This window comes from Podarcis gaigeae (assembly GCF_964106915.1).
Source record: "Podarcis gaigeae genome assembly, chromosome: 18".
NCBI classification, from domain to species: Eukaryota; Metazoa; Chordata; class Lepidosauria; order Squamata; family Lacertidae; genus Podarcis; species Podarcis gaigeae.
In genome coordinates this window covers 11,386,106-11,404,172 of record NC_139696.1, presented here as the reverse complement: position 1 = coordinate 11,404,172, position 18,067 = coordinate 11,386,106, and the positions used below count along the sequence as shown (strand labels likewise).

The 18,067-nt window shown below is 49.9% G+C and overlaps 1 protein-coding gene across 1 annotated transcript; it reads right to left on the bottom strand.

Moving 5' to 3' along the window:
• Positions 1-201: 201 nt before the first annotated feature.
• Positions 202-16,929, bottom strand: SUGP1 (SURP and G-patch domain containing 1). Its single transcript, XM_083720344.1, is given in 17 exon segments — positions 202-1,494; positions 2,347-2,476; positions 3,037-3,182; positions 3,701-3,807; positions 4,737-4,914; positions 5,090-5,196; positions 6,427-6,539; positions 6,541-6,620; positions 6,622-6,658; positions 6,660-6,815; positions 9,018-9,141; positions 11,291-11,394; positions 11,598-11,721; positions 12,524-12,757; positions 14,175-14,278; positions 15,100-15,271; positions 16,792-16,929. Coding segments are annotated over 17 exon segments (1,968 nt in total). The 5' UTR covers positions 16,817-16,929; the 3' UTR covers positions 202-1,467.
• Positions 16,930-18,067: the final 1,138 nt, after the last annotated feature.

Below are 18,067 nucleotides of genomic sequence, written 5' to 3'. Positions count from 1 at the left end.
CAAGTCTTGCAATCAGGAGATTACTACCGCGTTTGGGGTGAGCACACCCCCCCTTTCCCCAGCGCCCCTCTCCATCTTCCAGCAACCTTTTCTGCAAGACCTGCACTCACTGCCTCCTGCGCATCAGGCAGCTTCACCCCTTCTCTCTGGCGAAATCCCCAAACGTTATGTGGGTTTTTGAAACAAAAGACAGACCTGCCCTTTAGATTTACAGACAGCTTTATTAACTTGTTGAAAGCCAAACGCTACAGTTTCATTGTTGAAATGATGATAATAATAATAATAATAATAATAAAAATAGAAACCAAAAAGGTCACGACACCCCAAAATAATAATAATAATAGAAGTGGTACAAGTCTGCTTTGGGGGTGTGGGAGTTGAGAGAGAGAGAGAGAGAGGAAGGAAGGAAGGAAGGAAGGAAGGAAGGAAGGAAGGAAGGAAGGAGAGAATCTCGACTAAAACAGCAGAGAATGAGTTGTATATTGGGGCAAGGGGGCTTCCCTAGACGTTTTGGGGAGGGAACGCCTGTCTCCGTTCCATCTCTCCACACCCCTGCCCCAAACTTTCTCCTTCGGGGGAGAACCTGGAGGCTTTTCAGCTTCCACTTCAGTGAGAATCCAGGCAGAGCGGGGGACACCTTGTTTCACTCAGTGTAGCAAGTAAACAAATTTCCATTCCTAGCAAAGTGGGGGGTGGAGGGAAGAGGGAAGATTGTCTGCCCTCCAAAACAGGATCTACCATCGCCCAAAAGGTTCTGCCTCACCTCTCTGCTCCACTGCTGGTATCACCCCATGACACACACCCCAGGCAAGCGTGTGTACACCCCCTCGCTCTGGCTGCTTCCCCTACACGAATATTGTGGCCTGATTTTATTTATTTTATTGAAAAGAGAATGTGTGTGGGGGGGGGGGGAGAAGAGTCCAAATCCCCCCACTGCCTCTCTCCAGAGGTGGCACCCTGGCACCCCCTGCCCCCTACTTCTATGTGGGTCAAAATGCCCTCACTTTCTGTACTCTGCACCAGCACAGGAGGAACCCCTCTGGGAAATCAGAGCGAAAGGACTGCCCCAAATCAAGTAAGTGTGTGTGTTTGTGTGTTACTCAGCCAATATTTCTGAAGACATTCCCAAACACACAACTCCACCCACCTCACTCCTGACAGCCCCCTGGGGAGCGATAACTCAGGGTGGGGGTTGACTTCCAAACCCTCTCACCCAAATCCAGCTACAGGAATCCCCAAAGCTGCTTCTTTACTTGGGGGCTGACAACGATAACAGCGCAGCCCCCTCCCCATGATCGCTATGGGCTGGGCAAACAAGACCGGTCTTGAGTTCTTTAAAAACAAGAGTGCTTTCAAAGGAAAAGTGGGGTGGTGTTGGGGGCAGAGATGTCGATTCCATAAACGCAACACGGTAAACCAACCAACCGACGATTTGAAAAGAGGGGAGGAAAAGCAGGTCGCTGGGTCTCAGTAGTACGGACGTCTGGGATTGTTCTGTAGCGGGGGAAGAGGAAGAAAACATGGTCCGAGGACGAGTTAGGAGGGCTAAGGGGAGCACAGGAGAGCCTCAGCCCCCTCCCCCAACATCCACCTCCGCAGAGAAAAGATGGCAAGTGGCCTGGGTGGGCTGTGGGTGCGGACTGGCAGCCTGTGCACGCAACCCGACAATCCTTCCCTACTGGTGCCAAGAAAAGAGGAATCCCTCTGTGTAGTTCCAGCTCTCTCACAAACCTCGAGGGTGGGGCCTGCAGTAGGGCTGGATATTATCATCCAAAACCAGTTTGAAGCCCATATTGTGATATTGGTTTCATACTTTTAGACCTGGCAACATATCACAAATCATGGTGTGTGTTACAGCTGGGCGATACATTGTCCAAAATGGGTTTGAAATCCACATCATGATCCTGGTTTCATAACCGCTGACCTGGCAATGTATTGTGAATCGTGATGTGTGTTTGCACACTATGCAAAAATCACAACGTGGGGAAAACCGTGAAGCCAACCAACGCCTCTACATAGCTCCATCCTTATTTCAGACACTGTGATATATCAGTATACTGTGGTATTTAGCTGGCAATATGTCACAAAGCTGAAAACCAGATTATTGCCCAGCCCTGAGAGGCAGAGAAGCAACTCATTCTAGTTCTGCTCCCATCCTCCTCCCTGCCGACTTAAGTGAAGGGCAGCACTGAGATTAGAGGAGCTAAGGAAGTTGGCAGGCGGGGCTGCCCCCTGGGCAGTATGTCAGTGACCAGGCTGGCAGGGCTGCAGGAGGCCCTGTCAGTGGGGCAGGGGTTAGAAGGTGGTGGCATAGGGTTAAGAAGAATGAGGTCCAGGCGATCTCACCAGCGGGTTGGGCCGGAATCTGTAGGCCAGCATCATCCTCTTGCGGAACGCCTCGTATTCATCGTCCTCCTTGGTCAGGTCGGCGGGGCGGTCAATCCCAAACCCCGCCCCGTCTACTGCTGTCACGCCCCTGTTTCAATGGAGGAAAAGAGGCCAAGTTGATTTCCATGGGTGCTTATTAGGAAAGGAGTCAAAATCTTGACTTGTACCAGGGACAGATTCTTACCACCAGAAGGGCAAGGCACATGCTCCACCAAGAGAGATTCCAGATTGGTGTTGGCATCCATCTGTCTCAAGAGACAATGGAGTGTGCCTCTGGGGGTGAAGCCAAGCTGCTGTGTGAGCAGCACCGAAGTGGCCTCCCTGGGTCTCGTCCAGGAAGGCAAAGTATGGGGGAAGGCCGTATCTTCCTATATACATAAGAACGTGAGGTTGTTGTCATGGTGCAGTTCATGTAGCTGCCAGTTGGTGGCCATGCCAACTCCTGCACAATGCAGGCAGGAGAGAGAAACTGCTGGGGGCACAAAGGAGCTTGGGGCGAACAGAGGGGGCAGGTGACATGCAAAAGGGAGGGTTGGTCAGGTGCAGGAGGGAAAGGGGTTGGTGGGGAGGTGAGTAGGAGTAGCAGACCCTAGTAAAAAAAAAAAATCAAGAGGAGGTGGAGGAGAGAGATGGAGACAAGGTGCATACTTGTTGACAGGGGCCTTGATGCCCTGCTTCTCAGAGCCCAGGCCTTCGCCCTCCTTCCATCCCATCTTCATCAACATTTGGAAACCAATGTTCTCCACCGTCAGCTTGAACTCCTTGTATTCGGAGTAGTCTGGCTCGCGACCTTCCTGTGGGGTTAAAGAAAACCAGGGGCTTTGCATTGTGAGGGAGAGCAAAGTTGGGGTGTGTGTGCTGACTGCTTACAAAAGCTCTGGGGCACAGGTGCCTTGGATCACCTCCTAACGCCACCCCTGGAGGGAAGCCTCACTTGGCATTTGATTTCCTCGAGAGGAGGTGGAAGGTGAAAGCTTCTCTGGAAAGCAGCAGCCAGCCAGCCAGCCACAAACAGAACCATTTCCCTCTCCACTACGGGCAGGGCTCAGGGCACTGTTCAGTGGCAAGGGAACTGCCCTCTGCTCATGCTCAGGGGCAGTTCCAAACCAGGTTAAAGGCTTGATGAGAACATGGCTGAAATCAAACTCTGCTGTTACACTCAGAAGAGATTTGCAGAATCCAGCAGAAGGATCTGTCCAGCCCAGTTTTTGGAATCCCACAAGGGAGGCAGCGCTCCCTGCAAACTTCTTCCTGGCGTGTGTGAGAGATGGGGAGGGGGGCTTGAAGAGCAAGGGGTGCAAAAGCATGTTACCTTCAGGGCCTTGAAGGTCTCCATGAACTTCTCCAGCTCGTCAGGTGGCAGGAAATCCCCAATGAAATGCTTCCCACGGCCCATTTGAGTCAGCTGCTCCGCCCACTCTGAGAGAAGAGGATGAAAGGACATGGGGGCGGGGGGAGGCAGACGGATTAAAAACAGCAGCTAACCAGGTGCCCAAATGGGAAAGCCATAAGCAGGACCTGAGCATAAGAGCTACTCTCCACTCCTGTGATTTCCAGAAACGGAGAAGCATTGCTGCCTCTGACTGTGGAGTCTGATGCTGTGGCTGCAGCCGGCGATTGCCGGCCCTCCGCCATGAATTTGCCCGGTCCTCTTTTACAGCCACTTAAAGATGCACTGTTGCCTCCTGCGGAAGCCAGCTCCATAGGTGAACACTGTGCTGTGTGGAGAGGCAGCACGACCTGAACCCTTCACATCTGAAGTTCTTTCATTTTTAAAGAACAAATGCGCTGAAAAAGCGAAGGGCCTTATCGCCTTGCCAGTGTGGAAAGTCTTCTGTGGATTAACCAGAAGGCGTGCCTCGCCTCGAGGCTGCAAGAACAAGCCCCTTGAAGACCTGGGCGACATTACGATTAATAGTCTGAAGCCGGTATGAGCCAGTGACACATTACGGCTCCCCAGCCACTGCCAGCCCAGCGCACCTCCCTCCCTCCCGCCTGCCTGCCTGTGCTGTGCTGGCAGCAGCCAGCGATGTACTGCCAGCTCAAGTTACCTTGATCAGCTGAGAGTTGGGCAGTTCAAGGAAGTCCCCTGCCTCCGGCTCGCGACTCCTCCTGTGGCTTCCAGAAATAGGCATATGGAGAAGCGCCTAGTGCAGCCTTTTTCAACCTTGGGTCCCCAGATGTTGTTGAACTACAGCTCCCATCACCCCTAGCTAGCAAGGCCAGAGCACAGGTATGATTGGAGTTGTGGTCCAACAACATCTGGGGACCCAAGGTTGAGAAAGGCTGCACTAGGGCCTGCCATCCCATCTTGCCTACCACCAGGCCGCTCCGCCAGGCAAACACACCTCTCGTCTTGTCCATCTCCATGCGCCTCAGCTGATGCTCCCAGGTGCCCAGCTCGCTGTCCACCTCCTCGTCGCTGTCATAGCCAGACTGGTGCTCCTTGACCGTCTTCTCCCACATGATCTGCATCTCCTGCATGGCCTGCTTGTGCTTCATGATCATGTCGTACATCTGCTGCATCTGGGAGCGGGTGCAGAAAGAAGAAGCCGTGACTGACGGGTGACAGAATAATGATGCTTTTCCTCACCCCTGCAGAAGTCGGACGGGCCCACCAACTGGGCCCCCTCTTGAGGAAGACTCGAACTCCTGACGGCAGGTAGCAAGCGTTGAGAGAGCGGAGATGTGAACCCGTTACCTCTTGCTGCTCCTTCAGCTGCTTCCTCTGGGCGTCCGAAAGCTCCGTCACCCCCACCAGCCCAACGGGCTTCCCCTTCTCATACCCGAGGCCTTTGAGGTCCTGGACTGAAGACAAGGAGGAGAATCGGAAGGGTTAGCCCTGACTGCACACTGTGGGAGACAGTACCCCCCATACTTCTATCTGTGCCCAACACAGGAAGTGAATGGCCAGGAGGAGTGAAGTGCGGGAAGGAGGAGGAGTCAGAGATCAGATTTCTTTTTTTCACATATATTGCAGTAGCTCAGAAGCTTAGTGTCAGGGCTGACACAGGTCAGCACGAAAGATGCTAGGCTTTTGTCAGTTCCTTTATTCAAGGAAACAGCATACAACTCAGCAACCCTTCCCAGCAGTCCTTGCCCCATGGAGCCGTTGCCAGGACTGAAGGCCCCTGCCCTCCACCCTCTAAGTCTCCTCCTCTCCCAGATGTTTCCCAAGCAGACTCAAACTGTGCCTGCGCACCTCTGGCCTCTGTTTTGCCCTCCTCATTATTCTGCACATTCTCAAAGACTAGGGTGGAGGGAGCTTGTCACAGCCAGAAAGAGCAACTCCCTGGATTCTTCTGCAGCCTCTTGGGAACCCCCCCCCCCATTGCTTCAGCCTCAGAGTCTGAACTGCTCCCTGTCACAGCCTCTTCCTGCTCACTAAACCCTGTTGCTCTATCAGCATCCAGCACATCTTCCCAATCTTCTCCCTCTGACCTCTCCTCGGTGTCCCACCACGAACTCCCAAGCTCTGAGCCTCCCTCCTCTGGGGGTTCCCTGGCTGCTGCCTCCCACCAGTCTGTGACACACTTGGTGTCGCTATTCCCTGCCGACCGCATCAACAGTAGGCTGCTTCCAGCTGAGTTGGATTATACAAATGTATGGAAGAGAGGGCTACTGATGGCTACTAGCCATTATGGCTGTGCTCTGCCTCCATGGTCAGAGGCAGTGATGCTTCTGAATTCCAGCTGCTGGAAACCGCAGGAGAAGAAAAGGCTCTTGTGCTCAGATCCTGCCTGCTGATTTCCCACCTGGTTGGCCACTGTGAGTGTGGGACCCTGGACTTAGATGGGTCTCCTTGGCCTGATTCAGCGGCCAGGCTCTTCTTAGTTTCTTCTGACCCCTAAGAGGAGCCTCCATGGAGAGAGCCAGTCTACCATAGAATGGTGAGAAGGCTACAGCTCTCTGTTCCTGCTTGTGGGGCAGCTGGCTGGCCAGTGTGGGAACAGGAGGGCCTCCCCTCTAAATCAGTCCAGGAGTGCCCTGGTCTCTAGGGATGAACAAAGCGCTGCCCGACCCGCAACCGCCACTCACCTGACAACGGGGTGGGCGAGGGGTCCTTGGTCTGCTGAGCGAGCTCTGGGGGAGGCAAGTCCACCTTCTCCTCTTCTGGGCCCCACCGGCTTTTCCTCTTTTTTTTGGTGGCAGGCGCAGGTGGCAGCGGCTGTGGCTGCGGTTGCGAGGGCTTTGCAGGAGGGGCGGCTGGTGTAGGCAGCAGTGCCACTGAGGAGGAGGAGGAGGAGGAGGAGGAAGAGGAGGAGGAGGACGAGGAAGGAGAGGGAGCCCCCTTGGGAGGGACTTTGCGTTTCAGGTTGGCTGCCGGGATGGGAGGGACCCCCTCGGCGGCGTCGTTGGCTTTCCGGTATTCCTCCAGCTTCTGCCGGTAATACTTGTAGCCGGAGCTGCCAGGCTCATACAAAAATCTGCAGAAGGAGTGTAAAGGTAAAGGGACCCCTGAATGTTAGGTCCAGTCGTGGCCGACTCTGGGGTTGCAGCGCTCATCTCGCTTTACTGGCCGAGGGAGCTGGCGTACAGCTTCCGGGTCATGTGGCCAGCAGGACTAAGCCGCTTCTGGAGAACCAGAGCAGCGCATGGAAATGCAGTTTACCTTCCCGCCAGAGTGGTATCTATTTATCTACTTGCACTGCATGATTTTGAACTGCTAAGTTGGCAGGAGCAGGGACCGAGCAACAGGAGTTCACCCTGTCGCTGGGATTCGAACCGCCGACCCTCTGATCGGCAAGTCCTAGGTTATGTGGTTTAACCCACAGAGCCACCCGCATCCCGCAGAAGGAGCGTACAAAGGCCAATTAATGGGAAGAAAATCCATTTTAAATAAATGTATTATTATCATTATTAAATTGAATTAATTAATAATTTTTGTTGGATTTTTAAGAACAAGAATACTGAATGTCACATTTTTCCAACAAGAGGTGTAGAAAACGTGGAAGTTGGAAATCTCCCACAATGGTAACGTACGAAATAACCGATTTGGTGCTAAACTCAATGGAATATAAAAATATGGTCAAAGAATGCAGCAAGCTACACATAATATATACCAAATCCTGAACCATGTAAAAACAACAACAATGAAACAAAACCGAAATGCGGTGCAAAACTTTAAAAAATGATGCACTGAGATGAAGTAATAAAATTAAGGTAAAGGTAAAGGTAAAGGTACCCCTGCCCATACGGGCCAGTCTTGACAGACTCTGGGGTTGTGCGCCCATCTCACTCAAGAGGCCAGGGGCCAGCGCTGTCCGGAGACACTTCCGGGTCACGTGGCCAGCGTGACATCGCTGCTCTGGCGAGCCAGAGCCGCACACGGAAACGCCGTTTACCTTCCCGCTGGTAAGCGGTCCCTATTTATCTACTTGCACCCGGAGGTGCTTTCGAACTGCTAGGTTGGCAGGCGCTGGGACCGAGCAGCGGGAGCGCACCCCGCCGCAGGGATTCGAACCGCCGACCTTTCGATCGGCAAGTCCTAGGCGCTGAGGCTTTAACCCACAGCGCCACCTGCGTCCCCAATAAAATTAAGTAAACATTATTCAAAACATTCAAGCAGCTGTGGCGCCACCTAGTGGTATAAGGGCTGTTATGGCAAGTGGATTGATTAAAATGAAAAAAATCCCTTTTTCCCTCACAGGTGAGCCTAGTTCACCAAAGAAAGGTGGGTAGGAGATTTAGGAGATTTATGCCAACCATACACTTTCCTCATTAATTCTCTGTTACATTTATATCCCACCTGAGAAGCTCAAGGTTCATACCTGGTTCTCCCCATTTGATATTCACAACCCTGGGAGGTAGACCAGGCCAAGAGAGCGTGGCCATGCGGGGACCCAAGTGAGCTGCATGGCTTAGTGGGTGGATGTGAACCCTGGTCTCCCCCAGTCCAAGTCTCAAATCCTTTTTTTGTGTAAAGTTTGTTTTAATTTCATTTTATAACACATATAAAACCAAGAGAACCGCTGTTAACAATAGGTAGAAATTAAAAGATGGAGAGTAAAACTATAAAACCGGCATGCAGGATGAGTACTGTGGCACATGGGTTAAAGTAACAAAGCCCCCCAAGAATATCAGCATTAATCTATCAAGTGTTGTCCCAGATCTGCCAGACATGTGACGATACAGTACAGTATATGTAATGTGAAGGAATGCCAAATCATATAAAAGGCACCTGGAGGTTCTAGTCCGCATCAAAATCTCAAAACAAAAAAATTCCTTCCAGTATGCATGCACACGAAAGCTCATACCAAGAACTAACTTAGTTGGTCTTTAAGGTGCTACTGGAAGGATTTTTTTTTGTTTTGACTATGGCAGACCAACACGGCTACCTATCTGTAACTCAAATTCTCAAATTACATACAACTTTCTCCATTATTCCAGAGTGAGTGGTACAAAGCATCAAGTGTAAGATTTGTGGGCTGTTTCCCCATCACTGTTTGAGCTGCCAAGATCCTATTTAAAACACTAGTTGTTTTGACAACGTATCTACATGGCTACATATCTACTCAAATATATACTCTAATCACCAAACGGCACCGTAAACCTAGCCTATGGTGTGTGCGCGCGCGTGTTGGCACACAGACTCTTCCACTCCCCCAGATCCCAGCTGACCCTCTCACCTAAAGGACTGGTTCTCCCGGTGGTTCTTCAGGGCGACCATTTCCACCACGGGGCCCCCGTCGGCAACGAACCTGGCGAGCTTCTCAGCGCAGTCCTTGGTCTCTTCGTCGTCTGGAGGCGAAACTTTAAGCAGGCTGTCAGTACGGTGCCCCCAACTCACATACCCAACAGCCACAAGCTCTTAATCTGGCTTTAAGGAACCCCGGGAGGGGAGGGGACGGAATAAGCGGGAAGAGGAGGGTTTAAAATTTCTCTTTCTCAGTCTGTTTCTTGCCTTTTCGCCTCCCCACTTTGATCACAAACAGAAAAGGAGGAAATAATGCCAGCTGCAGTCAGAACAGATCCACAGCTAAGTCCCAATACTGTCAACTGCTCCCTGGGGGCAGTGGGGGCTACCGGGGCGGGCGCTAAGAAGGAAGGGGGTGGCAGAGGTGTAAATGACTCTCAGCCTTTGAAAAGCTAGTTTCCCTCGATCAATACCCAGAGAGGTTTAACCTTCAAGCCCACTTCACAGGGCACTCTGAGAATTGTCACTCTTTGAAGGGTACTTCCAGCGCCCTTAATGAACTACAGCTCCCAGAAGAAGCCAAGACTGTTTGTAGTGCTCTCAGGGCACTTTAAATGTATGGTCTCAGAGCATAACCACTGACATTAAGGCACACAACTGCCTCATTGTGCATGTAAAAGGGCCTGGAAAAAACTCTGATGGCTCAGAAACACCCAGAGGGCAAGAGGTTGCTCACTCCTGGCACAGATATACCCCCTCCTGGTTCCCCCCCCACCCCGAGCATTTTCCCCCACCCTGCTTTGTTACACAAACTGTGGGACTCACACCTGCAAACCACAAGGCAGACAGGCTTGCTAGACTAAGGTTGTCACCCTGTCTGAAGGAATCTGTGCCCAATTCATTGTATGTGTTTTCAGGAGGTTGGTCTACTGACTAAATGTCGCACCTGGTGAACGCCTAAGCCTGGCTGCTGCTCAGAGGCAGCGATGCTTCCGAATGGCAGCTGCCAGAACCTAGAGGAGGGGAGTGGGCTCTTGCGCTCAGATCCTGATTGTGGGTTTCCCCATTGGGGCAGGATGATGACCTAGATCTTTTGACCTGATCCAGCGCACCCTCCTCTTGTTCTGAAACACCCAAAATCCAAATTCTTCACAAACAGTTTTCATTTTGACAAGCTTTTCCAGCTTGAGGTCCGCCTTAGGAGTTTTCATTCAAATTGCTTAAACCTACCTTCACAGCAGGTTCCCTAGACTGCTTTTAAAAACTATTTTTAGCTGTCTTTATGGTACGTCTGCAAATGGCCAAAAGACATGCATAGCAAGCAAATTAATGGTTACTGCTTTGCAGGGGACTGAACTGTTACCATTATTTACAGTTCTATGATTCTATGACCTGAGTGCAAAAGCAACTCTCCCCTCCTGTCGTTTCCAGCAACTGGCACTGAGAAGCATTTACTGCCTCTGAAAATACTAACAACAATACAAAATGTTGTAAACTATTCTTGATTGGTGCTTTGCACCCTGAAGGCAGGATATTAGTTCTTCAAGAAATAATTAAGGCTGGATCAAGAGTTAGGCATGCTCAGAGCAGGTCCCTGGAGACACTAGGCCTCAAGTGAGTTGCCATCGATTTCAATGGATCTGAGCCAAAAGCAGCTAACAGCAACCCAAGCCACGTCTACTCAGAATTAAGTTGTTCTGAATTCAATGGGGCTTCCTGTCAGGTTATGAGGGGTTAGGGTAGCGGCCAAATTATCTTGTTTTAAAAAACTAAAACTAAAAATCTGCTGCTTGATTAATCAGTAGATCAATCTACTTTTTTTTTTAAAGAAAGCTCTCAGCTCTAATATCATCAACACCAAACTTCACCCTCCAGATGTTTTGGCAGCCGCAACGGTGCATTGTGGGAGTTGTAGTCCAAAATGTCTGTGCTGCCTGGGGCTGATGGGAGCCATAGTGCAAAACATCTGGAGGGTGCCATGCTAGCCAGGCTGATCTCTACACACACCCGGCCTGTAGCCCAGAACTTTCCAAACTGTGACTCATGACACACTAGTGTGTCGACTGCAGTGTGTAGGTGTGTTCCTCCCAGGGCTGGAAAGGGGTTAGTTTAACCTCCGGTTTGCTAGCAAAACTGAATTACTGTGTCACAGAACGATGCCTGTTTTAAAAGTGTGTCACCGAAATGAATAGTTTGGAGAGTTCTGCCTATTAGAAGATAGCTTGCGCAAGAACTGCAGGAGGGGAGCAATGACCCTTGCCTTACCTTTCTGGAAAGAGGTCTCTTCTGGATCTTGACCCTTCTTCCACATTTCCGCCAGCTTTTTCCTGTAATACAGAAACTCCGGACTGTTCTTATCGTGCAGGAATCTGAGGGGTGTGAGAGAAAAAAGGGCATTAAGGGGGATCGGGTCTTGGAAGCATCCTGGTGTAAAAGGTGCACAGCAGGAGAGGTGGACAGCAACAAGCATGGAGGGGATTCAAGGCCTGTCCTTGGCTTCCTGCACCATGGCTGACCACACCAGGGAGGGAGAAGAGGGAGGGGAGATGCACAAGAACAGCAGCAAACGTACGCAAAAGTCGGGTTGTCCTTGCAGTCCTCGAGCGCCACCTTCTCCAGATCGGGGCCCCCTTCCGCCACGACCCTGGCCAGCTTCTCCACCACTCGGCGCGTCCGGGTGTCCTCTGGGGGACAAACTTTAAGCAGGCTGTCAGTACTGGGGCTCAACTCACACACCCAACAGGCACATTACCTCTTTAAGAACCACAGCAGTAGGCCCACGAGACGGCGGGGGAGAAGGAGGGAGCGGGGTGGGTGGAACGAGGAGAAAGAGGATGAAACGATGGAGCCACAGCAGGCAGCAACCTAAGCCTGATGCTTTCAATACGGGGGTGGGGAGGAAGGCGCAGGCATGCAGGACTGACCTACCAACACCTACTGAACACTGGGGTAGCTGTGTCTACGCTGTATTGTTTTGGGTTTTATTTTGTGAACCTCCTTGTTATTGTTTGTACAATTGTCTGGTTTACACAGTTTACACAGCTATGGTATATCAAACCACAGTTTACTCACTGTGGGCTTTCAAACCATGGTTTTCTCAACTACAGTATATCAAGCCAAGGTTTCCTCAACTGTGGTCTAAACTACACCCTCCCAGCTCACTTTTCTTTTGTGTTGCGTCCCTTTAAGGCGGTAGGCCTAAGGGCAAAGACTTAGTGATGTGTTAGGTCCATCCTAAAAGCCCTTTTTTGGCTCAAGTGTGGGATTAATCAATAAATAAGGCTGAGGCATGGGGAGAGGGTGTTGCTCCTGACCTGGACATGTGCCTCCCTCTCAAGGCATGTTTTTAACTGCTTTTACAACACTCAGTGGAATTTTAAGCGCTCAAACAAATTAAGTATCTTTTCAGCTGGCCAGAATCCCCCTTTGGAAAAACGATGGGAAGCTGTGCAGGGCAGAGGGCCCTGTTCCCTCACTTTGTAAAGAAACGCCACTTACTTTTTATCTCCAGCCACTGCTCGTAGTCTTCCTCCTCATCCTCATCGTCTGGCGACTGGAAAACACTGAGGCGGTTGGTCACGGGCGTCTGCTTGGAATGGGTGTAGTTCTTGACCTGGTTCAGCATGCTGGTGACACTCAGGTTGGGGCGCTTCCCGCTCAGTGAGGGCTTCTTTGCGGTGCTGGCAGCCGGGGGGGTTGCCGCAGAGGCCTTGGCAGAGCTGGAGGAAGCGTCTGGAGGGGTGGGGAGACATAGGTTGACATTATTGTTATTATTAACTGAATTTATATACTGTCTTTCCTCAACAGACCACAGGGCAGTTTACAACATGTCATGAACTGGCAGGATGACAAGGAGGAGGAAGAGGACCCCAACAAGGGGTGTAGTTGGGACTGGGACACACTGGGGATGGAGGATGGCGAGGGGATGGGGGGGTCAGTGCACAGGAACCAAAGCAGCAGGACCCATTGCAAGAGCCAGAGGGGCCCGTGTCCCCACAAACATAGCAGGCTCTGAGGCATAGGGAGCAGCAGGAGGGTCACTCCAGAAGGCTGAGGATGCAAGGATCCACAGGCCAACTCCCCAGCTGGGGCTTGCTAGCTCTGGAAGGAGGGATGTGATTTCCTCAGCTGGAGTAGGCTTGGAGCAAGTGAGGGTCACATGCCTCACAAAGCCCAGATGTTGCATTCAGCATGGAAAGTACAAAAGTGAAGCAGAGCTGAGGTGCTGGGTATGCTCAACTACCTATGTTGGCAGACCTTGGCTTCAGCGCTCCTGGACCTCTACGGGACTGGGCTTTGGTTTTGGCTCTGGGCTGTATCCTGACTGGACTTGAGACTTGGCTCTGACCCTGAACCTCATTCCTGACCTTTGGACTTGTGTGGATGGACCCTTGGACTTGGCATACTGGCCTGCTGCCAGGTACGCTAGGGGTTCAGGACACAACATAGAACACAAGATAAATACAATAGTAGTAAAAAAAAAAAAAAAAACAGCACTCAACAACCTACCCCTCACCCTGCTTTAAAAGGACGTTGTTTAAAAGCCAAAGGTCTGGTTGTAGAGGAATGCTTTCACCTGGTGCCTAAAGATACGTAAGAAAGGTACCATGTGAGCCTCTCTGGAGAGAGCACCCTACAAATAGGAAGCGCCAGAGAGAAGGTGCATAAATTACATGTGGCGAAAAGCTCAGAGGATCCTGAAAAATTCCATGCTGTCTGGGGACAACTTAATCATGTATATAGCCAATACCTGGACTCCCTCTCCATGGTACACTGTAAAATTTAGCTTACCTAATGGTCTGCTCACTTGATTTAAATTTCTTCCTGATATACTACACTGTTTCTTTTTTTTGTATTTGTACTTCTGCAATTTTTTTTTGTGTTGATTTGTTTTACTTCAATAAAAGTTGAAAGTAAAAAGAAAACAGGTTTCTTTGAGAGGGCTGGTGCACGAGTGTGTGCAGAAACTCACTCTACTGCACAGAAGGAAAAAATTGACATTCATTGCCCTGCCTGCTATTGACATGTGGCCCCCAAAGGATCTGTCCAGAAGAGAACATGGCTCTTTGTGCTGAAAGAAATTCCCTGCCCTTGGGACTTACAACAGGCACACAGAATTGGCAGAGTGGACTCAGGAACAGGTGCTTACCGCTGCCCAACTTCTCCTTCTGAAGCTTGAGGAACTGCTGGAGGAAACTCCCATCATTGGCAAACTTGTTGGAAACAGAGCTTTCCCCATCTCCGCTGTCATCACTGTGGGGTTAAAGAGGGAGGAGGTTAGAGGCCACAGTGCTGCTGTGGAGCACAGCTTTCCCCACCAGCAAAAAATAATAATACAGTGGTGCCCCGCAAGACGAATGCCTCGTAAGACGAAAAACTCGCTAGACAAAAGAGTTTTCCGGTTTTTGAGTCGTTCCGCAAGACGAATTTCCCTATGGGCTTGCTTCGCAAGACGAAACGTCTTGCAAGTTTGTTTCCTTTTTCTTAAAGCCGCTAAGCCGTTAATAGCCGCTAATAGCCGTGCTTCGCAAGACGAAAAGACTCGCGGAACGGATTAATTTCGTCTTGCGAGGCACCACTGTAATCCAATAACTAAAACTCCCTCCCTTCGCAAATTAAGCCTATGCTCATTCTTACGGAGTTCTATCACTGTTTTCAAAAGACTCACAAAAGGAGGACTGTGTGTCCTTGGTTGCCATCCCATCCCCTTGACTTCCACGTGACTGGAAGGAAGCTCAGAGCGACTGCTCATGCCAGGAATATCTGGCCCCTGGCAGATGCTGAGCAGGAGATTGTATCAAAACAGCAGCCAGCCTCATAATCTGATTGCTAAATCTCGAGCATCAGGAATAATTTAATGCTCAATTGACACCTGAGGCAAATGCAGTCAGCCTCTCCTCAGAGGTCAGCTGGAATGGGACATGAGAAGAGCAAAGACTCACTCAGAGACACTTACTTTGTATACTTATTAGACTTCTGTGCTTTCCTGCATCCTCTGGCCCTATCACACAGGCAACTGCCTGCCCATTGCTCCCAGCCTATCAGAAAGGTATGAACAATGCAATCCTACGTACTCGCTGGCCTGCGAGGCCTGCTTACTAGCCAAGTGGCTGCGCTTGGCTTGACGCTCCAGCTTGGCCTCGATCTCCCGCTTCTTTTGGGCGATCAGCTTCTCCTGGTGGAGGATGTTCACATTGGTCTTCTCCGATTTGGGCATTGTGACGCCAAACCACCGGCTGGTTTTCCCTGGCCGAGAAGAAGGGGCACCAGAAGAAAACAAAAGAAATTATATTAACCCTTCATATAATCATTGCGAAGGGAAAGAGGTTCAAAGGACATCTGTTACAACCCTCAGCTGAAAGCAGGATCTGGCATGTAGATGAGTCAAAACAATGGTCCAAATAGCTAAGCACTGCCTACACTGACTGGCAGTAGCTCTTGCCAGGATTTCAGACAGCCTGAAGATGTCAGGGATTGAGCCCAGTGTTAAGAAATTCAGATATATAAGCTAGGAGCCAAAAGGCTCCCTAAACAAAGGTTACAGCTGCCAAACCAGAACGTCTAGTTGCCATTTTTGGGCATGACAGCTCTAAAATCTTATTTTTTCAAAGGATGGACTGAATGTGATTGATTCTCAGTTAAACATCTGGCTAGTTTAGAGGATAAACTTGAGCTAGGTTAAGAAGTCTGAGAACTTAAAGAAGAAAAGTCACTTTATCCAGGGACAGCCCGCATATCTATTGGCCTAATCCGACCTCTTTTTCTTAAAAGTGACAAGGACGATTCATAATGTAAGAATATCCTTCACAACTCTGAGCAGGGCAGTGGGGTAAGCAAAGACAAGCGACAACAATTACAGTGGTACCTCTGGTTACAAACTTAATCCGTTCCGGAGGTCTGTTCTTAACCTGAAACCGTTCTTAACCTGAGGTACCACTTTAGCTGATGGGGCCTCCCGCTGCCACCACACAATTTCTATTCTCATCCTTAACCCGAGGTACTACTTCCAGGTTATCAGAGTCTGTAACCTGAAACGTTTGAAACCCGAAGCGTTTGTAACCCAAGGTACCACTGTAACTATGATGTTGTTCACTGCTCCTGCTCAGGCTGCACAGAAAAAGCATCTTGGTTAGAGAAATTCGTTCTCTATTGTGCAGATAAAATAAAACGGATAGAATTCTACAGGATGCTGTATTAGTGAGTGAAAACAGCCCAGATCCAGTGATTCCCCAGATGGGGGGGGGGGGGGAGACGTCAGGCACCATCCTGGCACTCGGGCATCTTCACTTGGTTGCAAGTGGTCAAAAGGCAGGTGCAAAATGAACACAGTGGTATCTTGGGTTACAGACGCTTCAGGTTAAGAACAGTTTCAGGTTAAGAACAGTTTCAGATTAGGAACAGATCTACAGAACGAATTCAGTTCTTGACCCGAGGTACCACTGTACTTAAAATGTTTAGTATTTTTAAGACGCTTTGGATTGCCTCGGGTGAAATGAAGCCGCTAAACGAATTTAATTATTATTATTATTAGTAGTAGTAGTAGTAACAATAATAACGACGAGACCTGCAGTAATATCTTGGCGACCCCCAAAGCAGCCGCAGCAGAGAAGGAGCTTGGAAGGCCCAGCGAAGGAAGAGAAAGGGGTTGTTTTTTTAATACTGGGGAGGGGGAGCCAATTCGTGGGGAGGGAGGGGGACGGAGAAGAGAGTGGGGCGGGGGGGCTTACCTGACTGGAAAGGGGCGGGGCGGCGGAGGGCCGACTCACCTGGCGCATCTTTGCTGCCGTCCATCGCTCTCAGGATGTCCCCACCCTTCTCCCACAATGCACCGCGCGGAAAGCCCGCCGCCAGCGTCGTTGACGCAGGCGCGTTGCATTCTGGGGGGGCCGGAGAGGAGAAAGGAGAGGCAAGATGGTCGCGCCTGGACGGATGCCGGGAATTGTAGTCCACGCGTGGTTGAAAGGGGGGGATGCGCGGAAAGCAGAGAGGTGAAGAAGGCGGTTTTTTCAAGCCAGCGGCGTCTCTGAGGGTTCTTAACATCGGCTTCGGCTGCTGCTGCAGGGAGCATAAAGCAGCTGGAAAGCGAGGAGCGGGAGACGGGGCGGACTACGATTCCCGGCAAGCGCTGCGCGTGGGGTTGAGATAACTGTGGGACGGGAGGAAGCTGCTCTCGCGAGACTTGGAGACGCAATGAAAGGAAAGGCATGCGCTCTCGCGAGTTTTGTGGAAATTAAGCTTCCCCTCCCCATTCCTCAGTGTAGTTTCCTAAGGGACTACATTTCCCATGAGGCGAAGGGAAGTGGGAGAAAATACTCCTCCATAATAATGTTTGATGATATTAATATTGAGTCATACTAATATTTAGCAATATTATTAAAATAATTGGATTTATTTTGACTGAGGACATTTGAACCTCGCCTTTCAAGGAGGATGCTCCCTACCGTTTATAAACAATTATATACGAGGAACTATGTACAACAACTGTAGCTAGCAGCTTTTTTAATAATTGTATTTCGTATAATAGCGTACTATAATATTATGGTAAATATGTACTATTATCTGCTGTAACTATTACTGTAATATAAATATATAATAGGATATTTCTATCGTTTTAATATTTTATATACTTTCATCGTTCCAATATTTTAACTTTTGTATGTTTTAAATAGGGTTGTTTTCTTGATTTTATCGTTTTATGTTTTGTAAACCGCTTGTAAATCTTATTAAATCAATGAAATATAGAAATACTATATGTACTATATTATGATCCTTGAATGTTGCCAAATTATTATCCTTGAAAGGATTATAAGTAAAATCCTTACAGTTGTACATTTATTATTTTACATTATTATATTATTAATAGGTAAAGGTAAAGGTAAAAGGTAAAGGTAAAGGTACCCCTGCCCGTATGGGCCAGTCTTGACAGACTCTGGGGTTGTGCGCCCATCTCACTCAAGAGGCCAGGGGCCAGCGCTGTCCGGAGACACTTCCGGGTCACGTGGCCAGCGTGACATCGCTGCTCTGGCGAGCCAGAGCCGCACA